This window comes from Propithecus coquereli, unplaced genomic scaffold (genome assembly GCF_000956105.1).
Source record: "Propithecus coquereli isolate 6110/MARCELLA unplaced genomic scaffold, Pcoq_1.0 Scaffold120, whole genome shotgun sequence".
Taxonomy (NCBI): Eukaryota; Metazoa; Chordata; class Mammalia; order Primates; family Indriidae; genus Propithecus; species Propithecus coquereli.
In genome coordinates this window covers 44,236-61,771 of record NW_012136081.1, presented here as the reverse complement: position 1 = coordinate 61,771, position 17,536 = coordinate 44,236, and the positions used below count along the sequence as shown (strand labels likewise).

Below are 17,536 nucleotides of genomic sequence, written 5' to 3'. Positions count from 1 at the left end.
ATGGTAAGTTTCATGGGTAAAAGTGAAATATTAATAAAAGACTACTCCCCACCCAATCTGCCGTGTATCTAGCAAGTGCTTAGCTAGCGAGAAGTAACAGAAATAACTTTCAAAAACAACAAGTTGCACAGCACGGGGATCCCTGCAAGAGGAGAAACAAAGAGAATCACCCTACAAGTGCTGCAGCTTTACGCCTGGACCATGTGTAGTACGCAGAGTGGAGAAAGGAGCCCAAACGAAGCCGGTGGCTTTCCTGAGTTGAGGAGACAGAGTGGCGAATTTGGGAAGCCAGGGTCTGGAATCTGTGGGGCACAGTACTCGAGAAGAAACCTGCACAGAGAAGAGTGAGCCGGCAAAGCTCTCTCTGCAGAGGGGTCTCTGAATTTTCAGCTGAGTACTGACCAGTATGGATGAGGCAAGGGAAAGAGTCGCAAGAAAGGACTTGGTGAAACCAACTCTGGAGCTCACACAGGGCTGGGAATGTCATGTTCAAATAAGCCATTGTGGAAAAACCTCATAAAGTCCTACCTTTCCCCCCTAAATCTCTGAATTCCTTCTTTTCAGCTCTATTCTTTTCTCCCTCAGTGTGCTGAATAGCAGACATCTGGGAAATTTAGAGGGAGATAGTCAGAAGGCAGCCTCTGGGTACAGGGAAAGAAATGAGAACTAGCTGGCTGCTCCCTCAGCTGGCAAAGTCAGTCCCTATCTGGTAAATCTGGCTCAACAAATGCAGCCGGAAAGCATACTGTCATGTCTCATTCTATGGTAGGCAGACAAACGAAATTTTTTATAAGCATTAAACAGTGTTTAGTAGAGTCAAGGGGACAGAATAAATACTCAGTAAATATGTGATGATTAGCTGGTTAAGATTTCCTGAAATTCTTTTCCCCAACAGATGTTGGGTGGGTGGTGTAATTCCAAGAAGTACTTTAATCCCTAGATCTTAGGTTTTCTATTTTAAAACAAAGGGGAAATGAATGTCTTCTAGCAAGATAGTTAATCTTTCTGTGCCTTAGTTTTCTCATCTAAGATATGAGGATAATTATACCTACCTCACAGGACTACAGTGTGGATTATATGAGTTAATCATGCAAATTTCTTAGACTATTGCCTGATACATAGTAGATACTTATATTAGCTATGAGTATTATTGTTCTAAAAAAGGGTGGACTGAAAGAAGCCAACCACAAAAGAATACACACTCTGTATGACCGCATTTGTATGAAATTCTGGAAAATACAAACTAATCTATAGTGACAAAAGCAGATCAGTGGATACCAGGTGCTGGGGACGAAGGGGGGGTATTAACTGCAAAATGGCATAAAGGAACTTTTGGGGGTGAATGAGGAAAAACTGGTTTCCCTCTCTATAATCATATTCACTCTCAATACTTTACTTCTAACACCAGATGTGTGGGGTTTTTCCTACACAATTCTCTGGCAGACACCAACTGGGTGTCCTATAATTCGATTCAATTCTGACACTATTTACCTGGAGTTAGTGTCCCAGTCCCACCAGACTGCTTCCCACTTCAGATGCCAATCACAAGTACTAGGTTACCTGCAACTTCTGCCCAACCTGGCTATAGATAGGAGACTACCACAACCTTCTCAGGTTTGATCAATTTGGTAGAGTGGCTCACAGAACTCAGGTAAACATGTTTACCAGTTTATGATATAAATAAAGGATATGACAAAGGATACAGATGAAGAAATACATAGGGTGAAGTCTGGAAGGGTTCTGGGCACAGGAGCTCTGTCCCCATGGAGTTGGGGTATGCCACCCTCCTGATACATGGATGTGTTCACCAACCTGGAAGCTCTCTGAACCCGAAAGTTCAGGGATTTTTATGAATGACTTTATCAGAGGCATAACCAATTATTAACTCAATCGCTCCTCATCCTGGAGGTTGGGGAGTGGGGCTGAAAGTTCCAAGCTTCTAATTATGGTTTGGTCTTTATGGAGACCCCATCCAGGAGCCAAGAGTCACCTCACTAGCACAAAAGATGCTCCTATCGCCCGGGAAATTCCATGTGATTAGGAGCTTTGTGTAAGGTGCTGGGGTCAAAGACCAAATATTAGAACAAAAGATTCTCCTAGTATCCCTATTGCTGAGGAAATTATAAGGTGCTCAGACCAGGGACAAAGATCAAATATATATTTCTTATTATATCACAACATCACAGGGGATGATAGAGATGTTTTACGTTTTAAAATTTCACTTATTTATTTTTTGAGGCAGAATCTTGTTCTGTTACCTGGACTAGAGTGCCGTGGTGTGATCAGAGCTCACTGTGACCTCAAACTCCTGGGCTCAAGTGATCCTCCTGCCTTGGCCTACCAAGTAGCTGGGATTACAAGCATGAACAACCGTGCCCCTCTTTGGAAATGTTTTAAATCTTGATTGTGGCGGTGGTTACACAGGTGTATACATTTTTCGAAACAAAAAAGAGAGTATAGTTTATGATATGTAAAGTAGTCTACTTCCAATCCCCCTCTTGGTACGTGAATTCTAGGAAGCTGGTTAAATAAAAAAGGGGGAATTAATGGATGCAAACGTTCTTAAAGTAACTTGATCAACCGCTAGGAAGAGAAAAATATTGCCTCTTGTTAGCATATTTAGTTGCACCACAAAGCTGATTACATTCCCTGACACTTTAGAGAGCTTCTATTTATTCTGCGGGTCGCGGGGGGGCTTAACCTGACCGGGGATTGTTCACTAGCTGAAGCGCAAATTTACCTGCGTTGAACTCGGAATCATCTTCCAGGGTGGTCACAGCTTCTTCCACAGCATCCACCGCGCTCCCGCCCTGCTTGAGGATTTTGTAACCCGCGGTGGCAGCTTTGACGATGCCCTGGCGCACGCGCTCCTTCCGGTCCTTGGAGATATTGCTGGCTCCGCCACCGTGGACCACGACGACGGGATTCATGTCGACGGACCCTGGCTCGGGAAGACGAAAGCGTCATTGCAAACGGGTCTGAGAAAACCGCACGGGCACAATCTCCTCGGGAGACTCCGCGGGGACAAAGTCCAGTTTCTATTTCAGGCGGCATGGTTTACCGTCTTAGGCAAGTTCTTGAGGCCGCGGAGGGGCGGCTGGGTTTGAATGAGGGACGAAAAGCCAGTGCGCCCGGGTCCGCCTCGCCCCGGCCTGGCGGGGGTCTCAGGGGCCCAGAGCCCGCGCCCCCTCACGGGCTGCCTTCGGGCCTCAGTTTCCCTGGAGAAGCCCAGATCCGGCCCTACGCCGGGCCACCGGCCGGGGAGGAGCTGGAGCGGCGCCCGGGGCCAGAGCTCCCGCCCCTCCTCCCAGGCTCTGCGCCGGGCCTCGGTTTCCCCGGGGACGCGTACTGTGCGCCCCCTCCCGCTGAGGGCCTGGGATGGCCTGAGGGCTGGAGCTCGCTGGCGCCCTCCCTGCTTGAACCCCGGCACCGAGGAGGGTGCTTCCCGCCTTCGGTACGGTGTGTATTTCCGATCATTCCGTTCACCATCCCCGCGTCCCGGCCGCCGGCTTACCGAGGACACCGCGAGAGGCGGACGCCGAGGCCTCAGGCTGGCCCGAGCCACCCGGCGGCGCCCGGAGCCGCACGGTCCAGCTCCTCGGCGACAGAGCTCTGGATCCGCGTCAGTAAGCAACCGCTCCGAAGGCAACGGTTCCGCGCCTGCGCGCGAGGGCGGGGCTGCCGCGCCGCGGCGCTACCGTAAATCCCCGACGCCCGCCGGCCGCTCACGCGCCTCGCAGCTCTGGAGTCCAAGCTTCGGGCTGGACACGCGCCGTTCGCCTTCCAGAACCGGGACCACGCTGGAGCTGCTTCCACCCGCGCGAGCCTCCTCGTGGCATGCGGGGACCCTCCCCCTCCCGATGAGTCTGGGAGCAGGGTGGTTGGGTTGGTGGCCAGAAGTGAGAAGCGATGTGTCGCAGTTTTGTAAGTGCAAATGGAAAAGCGACGCTCCACGCACTGAAATCCTTCCTTTGACCAAGATGTTTGGCAGGCTTGGTAATTATTATTTTGAATGCTAATTATTGTTTTGAATTCAAATATCTTCCCCTTAATTGTCTCTCCTCTTAACCTTTTGTAAAGAACAGAATGACAAACTGTAAAAATGTATAGTTGGTCTGGGTGCCCTTAGAGTGTGAAAAACCTCAGCCTAGTCCCTCCCTTTGAGCGTAAGGATCCCAGCTCTAAATTCCGTCGCCTGCAAGAGTCCTTATTTTTTGTTGGCGCTTTTCGTTCTCTCTGCCTCTGAGTGTTCCCTAAAGACTTGACACCCTGGTGTCTGGACCAAACACCTGTGTTTGCCCAGGGTTGCCCTAGGTTCTCGTTTAGTTCTTCCAGTAGTCGAGGGGAATGGAAGGAGTTTACATTTGTACCTGATAAGGCAACTGTAAGATACTGGATAAGTGACAGGACGGAAGGATCCCTTACTCTATTATGTCGAGTACCTTTTTGAATTATGATTTTATTATTTTTTCATAGCCTTTATTTTTTAGAGCAGTTTTAGTTTCACAGAAAAATTATTTTATTTTCATTATTAATTTAAACTGTTTATTGGCTGGGTGAACCAATGTCAAAGATAGACTTTCTCTTTGTCCAACAAATGCCATCTCCCCCCGTCCCCCGCCCATGCACTTAAGATTAAGATACTGACAGCACAGGGACTGAGTCATTCTGAGAAACTGAATGTACAAAGGGACAATGTCCAGGTCTTATACAAAAATTGAACTCTGGACCACAACCTCTGCAGCAGCCAGTCCAGGAAACCAAATCACAACCTCTGCAGCAATCAGCTTTGAGTGGTCAGGACTTGGTCAATAAGTAACAACGTCCTGAATTTTTGTCTTTGTTTCAATTTTAGGACCAACCAGAGAAAGCCAAATCTGTTCCCCTAACCAGCCACATAGCGTGTAGGCTTCCACTTAGCCCCTCTAGCTTCCCCATGCCAACAGCTTCCAAGCAGGGCATACATGAGCCTTCCCTTTTTTCCCTGCTAAAGAGCTTTCCCGCTCTCCTGAGTCTCTGCCAAATGCAAGTCTTGGTGGATGACTCCCTTGCAAAAGCAAGCTCTGAATAAATAGCCTTTGCTTGTTCTCATTTGGGTGGTCTTCATTTGTTTTCACATTCCATAAATATAAGTTTCTGCCTGAGGGAAGGGCTTGTGCAAAAGGGGACCTGGAGGAGGGACTGGCCTTCTTCAATTCTGGAAATCAGAGCATCAGGCCCTACTGTACCAGGGGCTTTTGCCTCCATTACCTGCCCACCACGTACCCCGCTGGGGTAGCCCAGTGGCGTGCAGCTGACAACTTTCCCCCTTTCTCTTCCTCTAAGGAATGCAGTCTGAATGTAAGTGCCTGAGAGTGCTATGGGGCTGACTTTGAATCAGCTCTAATTTGTAAGAAAAGCTTTCATTCTTTATTCTTGACAGTTGCAAATTACGATTTTTTTTTTTTTTTGGAGACAGAGTCTTGCCCTGTTGCCCAGGCTAGAGTGCCATGGCGTCAGCCTAGCTCACAGCAACCTCAAACTCCTGGGCTTAAGCAAGCCTCCTGCCTCAGCCTCCCAAGTAGCTGGGACTACAGGCATGTGCCACCATGCCCAGCTAATTTTTTCTATATATTTTTAGTTGTCCAGATAATTTCTTTGTGTTTTTAGTAGAGACCGGGTCTCACTCTTTTTCAGGCTCGTCTCGAACTCCTGACCTCGAGCAATCCTCCCGCCTCAGCCTCCCAGAGTGCTAGGATTACAGGCGTGAGCCACCGCGCCCGGCTGCAAATTACTTTTGATGCAGCTGAGAAGTGCTGTGCTGCCTGGTGCAGATGTTTTCTTTATACTGGTTCTCAGACTTGTCCACTGAAGAGACCTAACGAGGGAAGAGAGGGAACAGTTGCTCCTCTCCCCCAGGAGAGTGGAGGTGAGGAAATAATAAATATAATAATGATAGCATGACAATAGCAACCCTTTATTAAGCATTTACTATGTATCAGGTGAATGCAAAGGGCTTTACATACATTTTCTCTTTGAATCTCCACAATAACCTTTTCGAGTGGGATCTGTTATTATCTCCAACTTAGAGACATTTGGTGTTCTGTTTCCACTCTGCTAGGTTTGCTCAGGGTGTGAACCAGGAAAGTATGTATGGGGGGGAATGTGGTTAATGGAAAACTTAGATAGTGATCATAAGGCCTGTGAAACAATAGCCACAGAAGTCTGGAGAGTCCAGGGTTGTAAATCTAACTGTGACCACAGATGGTTGTGGTGACATAGGGGTCCCAGAAACTGGTTGTTTGAAAATAATTTATTACAGAGGCCATTCTGGCCCAGTTGCTCACACCCCTGGAGAAACCCTCTATAAAATGCAAGGCTCTCCCCTTTTCCCGAATGGATGCTCTTTTTGGCTTCCACCCATCTGCACCCAGCTGCTCAAATAAACAGTATTTTGCTACACCTGAGGCTTCGTGTGTCTCCCTCTTGGCTCTGGACCTTACACGTTTCCACTGAAATGGTTCTTAATAAGGACACCAGTGTCCTTCCTGTTGTCACATCGAATGAAATTTTCCAGGTTTCATCTTACTTGACATCCCTGTAGCATGTCGCATTGCTGACCCTTCCCTTATCATTATTATTTGTTCCATTCCTTTATTTTTGAAATTCTGTCTTCCTGAATTCTGTGCTCTCTGGCTTTTTCTTCTTCTTATGTGGCTGGTGAGTCTCAATTTTATCCCCAGATTTGTTTTCTGCAGTCTTCAATGAGGACATTCCTTAGAGTTCCGTTTTTGCCCTCTTCTTTATTCTTTCCAGCTTCCCTTTCTGAGCAATTTCATCTCCATCCATGACATCACCTATCCTCCATGTGACAAAGGTCCCACATTTATGTCTCTGACTTTGATCTCTCTCCCGAGCCCCAGAACTCTTTGGATACCTGCACTTGACATGTCTGTGTGGTTGGTCCATTGTCACCTTAAATGCAGTACATCTTAAACTGCCTTTATTATGTCTCCATCATCTGCCCCAGCCTGACTTGTTTCTTCCTGTCCTATCTTTCTTAGTGGATGGCATCCATGGGCTCCTCACCTTGACCTCCACTGGCATTGTCTTAAGACACTGGAATTGTCTTAATTTAACCTTGTACATGGTCTGTTGCAGTATTATTATTATTTTTTGTTTGCTTAGAAAGTGTTTCTATCCCCCTTTTTATGGTTACAGACCCTCAATCCATGTCCATAGGCATGGGCACTTAATCCAGGCATGGCCAACCATGGGGTTCCATTTGTTCGGCAACAGCAATTGGTTCAAGAGGTAGCTGTGTGACCCAAGCAGGCCAGTTATATAACTTCTCTAGAATTGATGTTTGGACATTAGTAGAAAGAAGTTTGGCCTGCTCGAGTTGCTAAATAGGGAAGCTGTCAGTTTGGGGCTGTTGGTGGTCATCTTTCCCACCACGTGGAGAGTTTGTCTGCAGAATGTGAGTAGTAAAGAATTAACTTCTGTGTAGTAAAGAATTAACTTCACCCAAAGAAAGATTTGGCTTCTGCCTTTGACTCCTGGGAGGTGATCTCTAAACCCTTGGAACATCCTGCTTGCTAAGAGTGTCATTGTTTACCTGGGTGCTTTGGGCCATGCCAGATGGTCCAACAATATGATTACAAGAAAAGGGAAATTTGGACACAGACACAGAGGTAGGACACCACGTGACAAAGGAAGCAGAGATCGGGCTGATGCATCTACGAGCCGAGAAGGCCAAGGACTGCTAGCAACGACCAGAAGCTAAGGAGTAGCAAGGAAGGATCTCTCTTAGAGCCGTCAGAGAGGGAATGGCCCCACTGACACCTTGACTTGGACTTCCTCCCTCCAGAACTGTGAGAGAATCAATTTCTGTTGTTTTGAGCTGCCCAGTGTGTGGCACTTTATCACTGCAGCCCTAGGGTACTAGTGAAACCTCCTAGCTCTCATCCGATTGTGCAGCCTCGGATCCAGGTGGGCTCCTTGCCAACACCGAGCCCATCCCTGGGAGATGAGCAGGAGCACCCTGTAACACAGCCTGCACGCAAGGCCCCCCTTTCCATAAATCAGCCACAGGGCGATGCTTGACCCCAGTAGGAAGCTCACACAGCATGAAGCTTTGACTCAGGAGAAGAAATGAGCACAGGGATTACCCAGAGAGAACCATGTCCCTTCCCAAGTACTGCCTTTTCTCAGAGACCACAGAGATCAGGTCCAGAAGGTATCAGCCACCAAAATTATCTTATTTACTTTATGATCACACTGGCTAAAGTAGCCCCACATCTGGCAATCGCAATCGTTATTTATGAAATTTCCTTTAGGTAGTTATGAAGGTTCTCTCCGCAATGGAATATTTTACACAAAGGCATTCTAGAAACATCTTCCTGCTTCTTCTTCATAAAGTGGAATTTCTGTGTCATGGTTCAAGTTGTGGCTTATCTGCAGCCACTTTGAACCAGAGCCTGCATTCCCCTTATCCCCGGGGTGCTTCCTGGGGACCTTGTCTGAAAGCACAAGCCGGGGGACACAGATGAATTCAACGTCAGCCTAAGGCCAACGCCATGGAAAGGAGGCCTGTTTCTGCCAAAAATGTGCCATAAATAACCTTGACGAGGGAAACTTCAGCTCATCCTGGTACAGTTGTAATTCACCTAAATTCACTTTTTGAGAAAAGAAGTTAAAGTTTCATTCTGATGGGCAATCTAATGGCATAGCTGCCTTTCCTCCCCTTGCATGGAGGGCCAACGGCTCAGATAGAGAGTACATTTTGGCTCCAAATGGGGCATAAATCAAAGCATAGCTTTCAGGACCCAGTCAGGAGAATATAATGATTGGGTAAACTGCAGCCCCCCACAAGATACATTAGCTGAATCAGTAATAGTCTGAGAAAATCTTAGGCAGAAACAAGGTGCCAAGAGATATGGGTCCTCATCTCCCCGTCTGCTGTATCCCCCTAGAGAGAGAGAGAGAGACTGCCGCGCAGTTGCTTCTGCCCTGACGGATGGGCTGGGGAGATGTCAGGAAAGGGGTGAGCACCAGTCATGACCCGGGGTTGCCAGCACTGATCCATCCTCGTGGTCCCCCAAGCCCCAGCCCCGATCCTCGGTCTCTCCCTTTGATGAGAAACCCGTGCAACCGAGCTATGGTCTAAGCCAGTGGGTCTCAGACTGCAGCTGGCATCGGAATCACCTGGAAGTGCAGGACGGATTGCTAGGGCCCGCGTGCAGCATTTCTGATTCAGCAGGTCTTTGTAAACACATCCAACCTGATGTTGACAGTCTTCTTCATGGGATCCAGAGTAGGGGAACGGGAGGCTGGGTAAATGTGCCATTTTTAGTTTTTCTCTTGCCATCCAAGTGCCTGCTGAATGATGAATGAGCTTCTTTTATTTCTTAAGTGCTGAGTGTTAGAGTGCTTAATTTAGTGCATCTGCGTGGGTAGGTTGGGGGAGTTGAAATAGGCTAAGAATGATTAAAATGAGCTCCCAGAAGTCATTTTGCAGCACTGATAGCAGTTCTCGAGGAAGAGGCAGCTATTCCAAAAGGTGTCTACCCTCTGGGCTCCTTCCTGCGTAGCACAGCTTGCTTCTTTTCCAAGGAGAGTCCCCTTGCTGACTGTGGCATTGGTGAGCTCGCCTGTCTACAGATTAAGCCATGGATGGCCTATGGGCAGGAGCCTGGAAAGTTCTGTTTGTACCATAACGCTCAGTACAGGGCCTGATTCCCAGAAGGTTTTCATGAATATTTGTTGGGTGAAGAACAAATAGTTCAGAAACTCCAAAAAAAAAAAAAAAAAAAAAGCAATTTCCCAGAAGTCTGGGCGACAGCGCTTAGGAGCTGTGGAAACTGGAGTAATCTGGATGTTTGTGAGCTGCTCAGCGAGCATGACTGTTGCCGTGAGAGAAAATGAACCCTGGACTTCAATAGAGGTGCTAGGAACTACTGTTCCTGGCAGAGGGTGCCTGTTTGGGGGCCATGGCTATAGAAATAGTGACAGCCCAATGAGGGCACCATCTGGGCTGCTTCACCTGCTGTGCCTGGCATAGGGCCTGGCCCACAGGAACTGCTCGGAATGTTTGTTGAATATACAATGGGCCAAGTTCAGACAGGGAGGCCTCAGCTATTGGGCAGGGGTTGGACTGAGGCTTGGGGATGCCGCAGATACCAATGGATAAGGGCACTTGTAATTCAAGTCTCTACATCTGAAAAAGAAAAATTACTTATTTTATCTGCATAAGGAAAGATCTTTCTCTAGATATATCAATCGTAGGTATTCTAAATTGGATGCAAAAATATGTTTTCAAGTAAAGAAGGAGATTTGTCACAAAAACCATGTAGAAGTAGAAAGAACAAAATAAAAATGCTAAAATTCTGCCACTGAGAAATACTGTTACATTTTTTGGTCTGTTTCTCCCTATTAGGATGCCGTGTTTCTTACTCTTTCACTCAGCCTTACTTGTGAGCATTTCCATGCTGTTAAATGTTTTCCGTGTTGTACCATTAGAAATAATGCTTCAGTGAACACCTTTATACATAAATCCATGTATGTGTTTTTGATTAGTTCTCTAAGAGAAATTTATAAAAGTGGATTTTTTAGATCAAATGTTATGATACTTGTTGCGAAGCAGAGGTGGGGAAATAAGTTCTGTGGCAGGAGAACTGATGAATTATGGCTTTCCTCCTCCCAATGATTACCAAAAAATATCAGAATTGTTTCTAAAATAGTTTCTGTAACTATTGTTTCAAAAATCATTCTGAGGAGCCACAGGTTTTAAATGGAGCCTGCAGCTGAAAGGGGCGGCCTTGCAAAAATAACAGGAAAATACCTAATCCCACAATTTCCCCCGTAACGGTTAAAGATCCATCCTGTGAGTTCTCTCTCTAACAGGCACCCTGCAGGAGTTCTGTTTCGCACAACTTCTGGAAAGAGCTGAATGGACGGAAAAGAGATGTACATCTCTCTCTTTCAAAATTGTTTTTTGGGAATCTGCTTTTACAGAGTTCCTGAGTAAACAGCAGGAGAAAGAGCTACAGCCTCAACCACAGCTCGAGGACAGAGTCATCTCCTGTGATAATCCCTTCTCCAAGGAAAGGCAGGAAACCAACTCTTGGACTTTGACATCCTTGCAGTTTCTGTTATCTACCTGCTGCCACTTTTGTTATCAGCTGACAGCCACCACTGTTTTTTAATCTTTGTCCCCCTTAAAATCAACAAGCCACTTGGCCTCGCTGCTGGCACCCCCTTCTGTTTCTTTGGGATGCCACAGGTCTCTCTCGCTCTCCTTCTCTTTTCTCTCTTTTCTCTCTTTCTCTCTCTCCTCTAAGAAGGATAAAATAAACGTTTTTACTTTTATATCTTAATCTCTGCATGAGAAATCTTTCTCCCATGCCATGTGCACCTACTAGCCTTTCCACCTTAACATAGCTGTATTACTGGACAGCGTATTTTTAAAAAATGTTTTCAAGTTTATTAATCCTCTTGTGAAAAATCCACACAACGGCCACAGATAACGTCACTGCAGAATCTTTGCTCCTTTGGCTTTCGCCACCACCAGTGTTAGCCTTTGCGGTCTCCCGACTTTCTTCATTCTTTCATTCTGCTCTTGCGTTTCTTTCACTGCCTTTTTTTTTTTTTGAGACAGAGTCTCACACCTGCGTAGAGTACAGCGACGTCATCGTAGCTCACAGCAGCCTCAAACTCCTGGGCTCAAGCGATTCTCCTGCGTCAGCAGCATGAGTAGCTGGGACTACAGGCGTACACAACTGACGCTAATTTTTCTATTTTTTTTTTTTTTTGGTAGAGACGGGGGTCTCACTCTTGCTCAGGCTGGTCTTGAACTCCTGAGCTCAAGCAATCGGCCTGCCTCCACCTCCCAGAGTGCTGGGATTACAGGCGTGAGCCACCACACTTGGCCTCCTTTCGCTGCTTTCTTGAGGTCTTTTTCTTCTTGTACAGGCCATGCCTTGCAAGTCTATGTTTGGGTTTATTTTTGTTTGTATAATTGGAGGAATCGTAAATCATGCCAAAGCCCGTTGTCTTGCCACCACCAAAGTGAGTTCTAGATCCAAATACAAAGATGACATCCAGTGTGGTTTTGTACATTTTGGCTAATTTTTCCCTAATTTCTGTCTTTGGTACTGTTGCCTTCCCAGGGTAAAGGACGTTGATGACCATTTGTTTCCTCTTAAGTAGTCGATTGGTCATGAACTTCCTGGTCCAGATAGTTACTGTGTCATTCCTGGTCATGAACTTCCTGGTCCAGATAGTTACTGTGTCGTTCCTGATGGCGATTGATCCTAAAGCAGCCAGGGAGAAAAAGAGCTTGGACAGCGTATTGAGTATGTCTATCCTATTCTGAGATATCTACGTATCTATACATCTCTCTCTTTATATATATGTGTGTGTGGACAGCCATCCCGCAGTATCTGTGGGCGATAGGTTCCAGGACATCCTGCGGATACCAAAATCCACGATGCTCAAATCCCTGATTTCAAATGGCATAGTATTTCCATATAACCTACAAATATCTTCCTGTATACTTCAAATCATCTCTAGGTTACTTATAGTAGTAAATGTGATGTAAATCTTATGCAAATACTTGTTACACTGTATTGTTTAGGGAATAATGACAAGAAAAAAAGTCTATACATGTTCAGTACAGACGTAATTCTTTTTTCTAGAATATTCTCCATCTGCAGTTTGGTTGAATCCATGGATGGGGAGCCCATGGATACGAAGGGCTGACTGGGTATATCTATATAAATATGACTTCTTGTAAGGAATTGGCTCACATGACTATGGAGGCTGAGAAGTCCCATGATCTGGTGTCTGCCAGCCGGAGACCTAGGAGAGCTGGTGATGCCGTTCTGAGAACTGGAGGCCAACGGTGTAAGGCCCAGTCAATGGCGGGAGAAGACTGACGTCTCGGCTCAAGCGGCTGGGCAGAGACAGCAGATTCTCCCTTCCTTTGCCCACTCACCTGGGGGAGCGCGGCAATCTGCATTACCCAGTCCACCAATTCCAGTGCTAATCTTATCCAAAACATCCTCACAGACACACCCAGAAATAATGTTTAATCTGGGCACCCTGTGGTTCTGTCAAGTTTACACATAAAATTAACCATCATAGACAGGATCCCAATCATCAGGGACCCCTTTGAAATTTGCTCTGTGCGTAATATGCAGATAACATGCAAATTGCCAAATTTAGAAAGGAAATAACAGGTAAATAAGCTTCCAAAATGTAAGGCCCTTTAAGAAACCAAGTAACCTACACAATGCTCGCAGGAATTAGGCAGCTCTCAAGATGACAGGCCACTCAATTTTGTTTCTAGGGACAGTGAGGCACACTGTTTGGCACCTGTTCTGAGAAAAGTGGAGAAAGCACATAGGCAACCAGCCAGAAGTTTTACTGCCTCATTGGAATTCAGCTGGGGTCCGGGGGGGGGCTGTGCTGATGGACTGTTTTGTTCTCTGTTTTCCCTGTGCCTACTAAGGAGCCTGGCACTGTTGGCTCCGAAGTGCCACACTCCCTCCGATCATGCCTCCCCTAATTCCATCAGGCATAATTTGAGATGGCGCAGGCTATGTGGTCCATGCTGGAAGGTGAGTGCTTAGAGGAATATAAAAGCTCTCAGAGACAAAACTGCCTGCAAGGAAGTTATCAACTGGCTCTTGTAACAAGACCAGTTGTACCTAAGTTTCTGGTTGCAAACAACAAAACCCATCTGGCTAGATTAAGGTGAAAAAGCATTTATTAGAGAATGTTAAGAAGCCCACGGAATCTCTAATTGGCTCTAAACCCACACAGATGGGAATAAACCCCAGCCAGGCCATGGGCTTGCTCTAGACTCTGGAGAACACACCTTCAGCACCTTCATGAAGCACCTTTGCTGGGCTTCTTCCCTTGGCACTGGCTACCCCATGCCTAACCCTAACGCAAACCCCATCTCTGCCATTTTCCTTGATTGAGCCGCAGTTTCAGTATCCGGTTGAGGCTGGGGAAGGTGGCTGATGGCCCAAGGGGCTAGTGTGTTGGTTTCCATTTGATCCTCACATCTCAGCCACATGCCTTTACCCAGTTCTCTGGTGGGCCTCATGTCCAAAGTCTTTTAGATTCATTCTCTGGAGAATAAACTTCTGGTCTCTGAGGAGGAAGGAGGAAGCATCTTTTCGTATGACTCAGTGGGATGGGAGGAGGAATCCAGCTATCTAACTCCTCCACACACGATGTTCAATCAACAACCGTCAACAACTCTCACTTTCCTAGAAGTCCTACCAAGCAGACTTTCATCGGCCAGAACTGGTCACATGGCTGCCTCTAGTGGCAAGAGAGTCTGGGGGGTGGAGTTTTTATTTTAGCAGGGTACACCGTGGCCCTGATAAAATCAAAGTCTCTCGGTGAGAAGGAAGGGTGACGGGCTATTGGCAAGGCAACTGACAGCTCCTGCCAGGCTGTCTTCCCACTTTTGACAATGGCTGTGCTTCTAAGTGCTGAGTCTTCAAGGGTTCCCCAGGACAAATCGATTCATCTCTCAAGTAGACTGAAACTTCCTTTAATTTGCCATTTGCTTTTCATCTTCCAGAGTGAACTCTTTTATTGCTATTGTCTTCTCTCCCACTCTCCCTAGCCTTGTGGGTAATATGCTTTTTAATATCATTTATTAATACTTTCATTTTAATAGGATTTGAACCAGAGGGGTGTGACTTATTTGTGTGATTAATATCTGCCATTTAAAATCAGAGGTCGATTAGAGGACCAAGGAATTGATTCTAACCACAGCGGCTCTGGGTGTTCCAGGAGGAGAAGACCTGGGTGGGGGTGGGGGCTGCCAGGGCCAGGAAGAGGAGGTGGGACCAGAGGAGGAGGGACCGGGCAGGGAGGGTCCGGGGCCGGAAACAAAGGAGGCGTGTCAGAGAGACAGAGGAAGGGAGCATGGAGGTTGGAGGGAAGGAGGAAGAGAAGAAAAGAAGGAAGCAACTAGTGTTTTCTGAAGGCCCATTAGGGGCCATAGGCAGGCTGCCTTTACAGCGTTCATCTCATTTAAACCCTCAACCGCTCTAGAATGGTCTGAGTTCTGCCTGGTCTTTGCCCACACCAGGCAGGGGGCATCTGTTTCATCCTCTTAGCCCCGTCTTCAGGCCCTCCCAGGCCCACTGGCTAGCGACTTCCCACCCCCACCACTCCCAGCTGCATGAGGAAAAGGCTTCTGGCTGCCCCCACTGGGGCACGGTAGGAATCTGTGAGACTCCCTCCAGTCTCTAGTGTGTGCAAAAGTCTCTTGGGCTTGCTGTTTTCCAGAGCTTTCAAACAAGAAATGGGACACAGAGCTTTCAATTCTGGGATCCCCGAACTTACTTAGGAGTTCTAGTGCCCATGAGTTTGTCAGTAACAGGGCGCAGGCCTGTTTTTAGGAGGCCCGCCTAAGCTATTTCATGCAATAGTTCTTCTAACTTTCTTCTCCTCTCCCTGACCAGAAAGTTGTAACTCAATAAGGTTTGTGCTGTGGCTAAGGACAAGGACGAGGAAGCAGTAAGGTGAGAGCAGGATTTGAATCTCAGCTCTTCTCCGATGGGATAAACTAAACAGTCCTTTGGGAATTTGTAGACTGGGAGGAAGAGACATCTTTCAGAGCACCATTATCTCTTACTGTCCTTACCAGGGTAGAGGAAACGAAGCAGGTGTCCCCCGACAGCAGCCTCAGCCCCCATCCAGCTGCAATCCAGGGCACGGGGTGCAGTTACAGGGCTGTGGCCACAAGGGGGCGCCGTTTCCCCAAGGATCGGCTGGGGGAGACCGTGATTGTAAACTGGCCGCTGGTGGGAGACTGCCCTGTGGCCACCCTTCTTTCATACAAACAGGGTTGCGCCCCGCTTAACTTCCCGCGTGATTCTCACTCAGTGATATATCTTGGACACCATTCTATGTCAGCGGATGTATAGCCGTCGGTGGCTGTTTAGACTGTTTACAGTTCCGGGCAATTGTAAACATACTTGCAGCGATTCTGCCCGCGCCTATTTGCCCTGAGCCGGGCTGATCGTATAACCCACTCCCCACCTCGCGGCGGGAGAGGGGTCCTCCCGTTCTCGAAGCAGGGCTGACTCTTACCGGCGCCAAAAGTGGGCAGTGGGTTATTGGGCACGTGAAGCTCTGTCCCGCCCCGCCCCTCCCAGGGGCTGGCCTGCCTGCAGGTTCAGTCTCTCCCGCTCTCTTCTTCCTCCTGGCGCAGGGGCTCACCCCTCGGGGGTAAACGTCTGCAATTGTTGTACCACTCCCGAATGTAGGCAAGAGAGTTCTCATTCTCGTCTTCCGGTTGAGCATCATCTGCTCTGCTCCCGCCCAGTGTCTCCAAGCTCACTGGGGCCGGCCGGAGCTGGAGGCCGGTAGGTCCGCTGTTCAGAAGGGTCTTATTGGCCTGGAATCTAGCTTTATGGACATGATCTTTTAAAGGCTATTTTACTCCCATGCATATTTTTCACTTGATTCAGAATTCAGAAGAGATGTGATTACTTCACACCCTCAAAGCAACAATGTGGGCTCTGGCAGCAGAAGACCCAGGTTTGAATCACCAACATTTGATTCATTTACTAGCTTTGTGACCTTTGGCAAATTACACTCTTTGAGCTTCAGTTTACTCATCTGGAACATGGACTATTCATATAGTGGGTATAATGAACTTAACACATTGCCTGACACTGTAAATGCACAATAAATGTTAGCTATTATTGTTTTGACCTATGCTCTGAAACGGTTAAAATGACATAGAAATTATTTGATTCTTGAAGGTCTGTGAAAATTAGTAAATCTATCAAGCCACAAAGGCTGGCATCCTTTTGTGAGTTAGACCAGGGGTCTGCAAACCATGGCCCATGGGCTAAATCTGGCCCTACACCTTTTTTTTTTTAATACACTCTGAAAGCTATGGGCCGGGCGTGGTGGCTCACGCCTGTAATCCTAGTACTCTGGGAGGCCAAGGTAGGAGGATAGTTTGAGATCGGGAGTTCGAGACCAGCCTGAGCAAGAGCGAGACCCTGTCTCTACTAAAAACAGAAAGAAATTAGCTGGACAACTAAAAATATACATAGAAAAAATTAGCCGGGCACGGTGGCGCATGCCTGTAGTCCCAGCTACTCGGGAGGCTGAGGCAGGAGGATCACTTGAGCCCACAGCAGTTTGAGGTTGCTGTGAGCTAGGCTGATGCCATGGCACTCTAGCCAGGGCAACAGAGTAAGACTCTGTCTCAAAAAAAAAAAAAAAAAAATGAAAGCTATGAATAGATTTTATATTTTTAAATAGTTAAAAAAAGAAAAGAATAATATTTTGTGACAGATGGAGATTATGTGAAAATAAAATGTCAGTGTCCGTAAGTAAAGTCTGATTGAGAAACAAGCACACTCATGTGGAAAGAAATCCGAAATGGGGACGGTTATGTCAGCGGTCTCTACAAAGGAGCCAGGATGGCAGGAGGTGTCGGACTTCAGTTACGCACACACCCAGGTCAACTTGATCTGTTGAACTGGGCCAAATTGTAAATGTCCTG

General features: G+C 47.1%; 1 protein-coding gene across 1 annotated transcript in view; it reads right to left on the bottom strand.

Moving 5' to 3' along the window:
• ASRGL1 (asparaginase like 1) overlaps positions 1 to 3,621 on the bottom strand; it is a 44,249-nt gene extending 40,628 nt beyond the window's left edge. The window contains exons 1-2 of the mRNA XM_012665661.1: positions 3,515 to 3,621; positions 2,741 to 2,941 (exon numbers count right to left, since the gene is read on the bottom strand). Coding sequence (XP_012521115.1) covers positions 2,741 to 2,930 — 190 coding nt within the window. The 5' untranslated portion in view covers positions 2,931 to 2,941; positions 3,515 to 3,621. The remainder of the gene's footprint in view (positions 1 to 2,740; positions 2,942 to 3,514) is intronic.
• Positions 3,622 to 17,536: the final 13,915 nt, after the last annotated feature.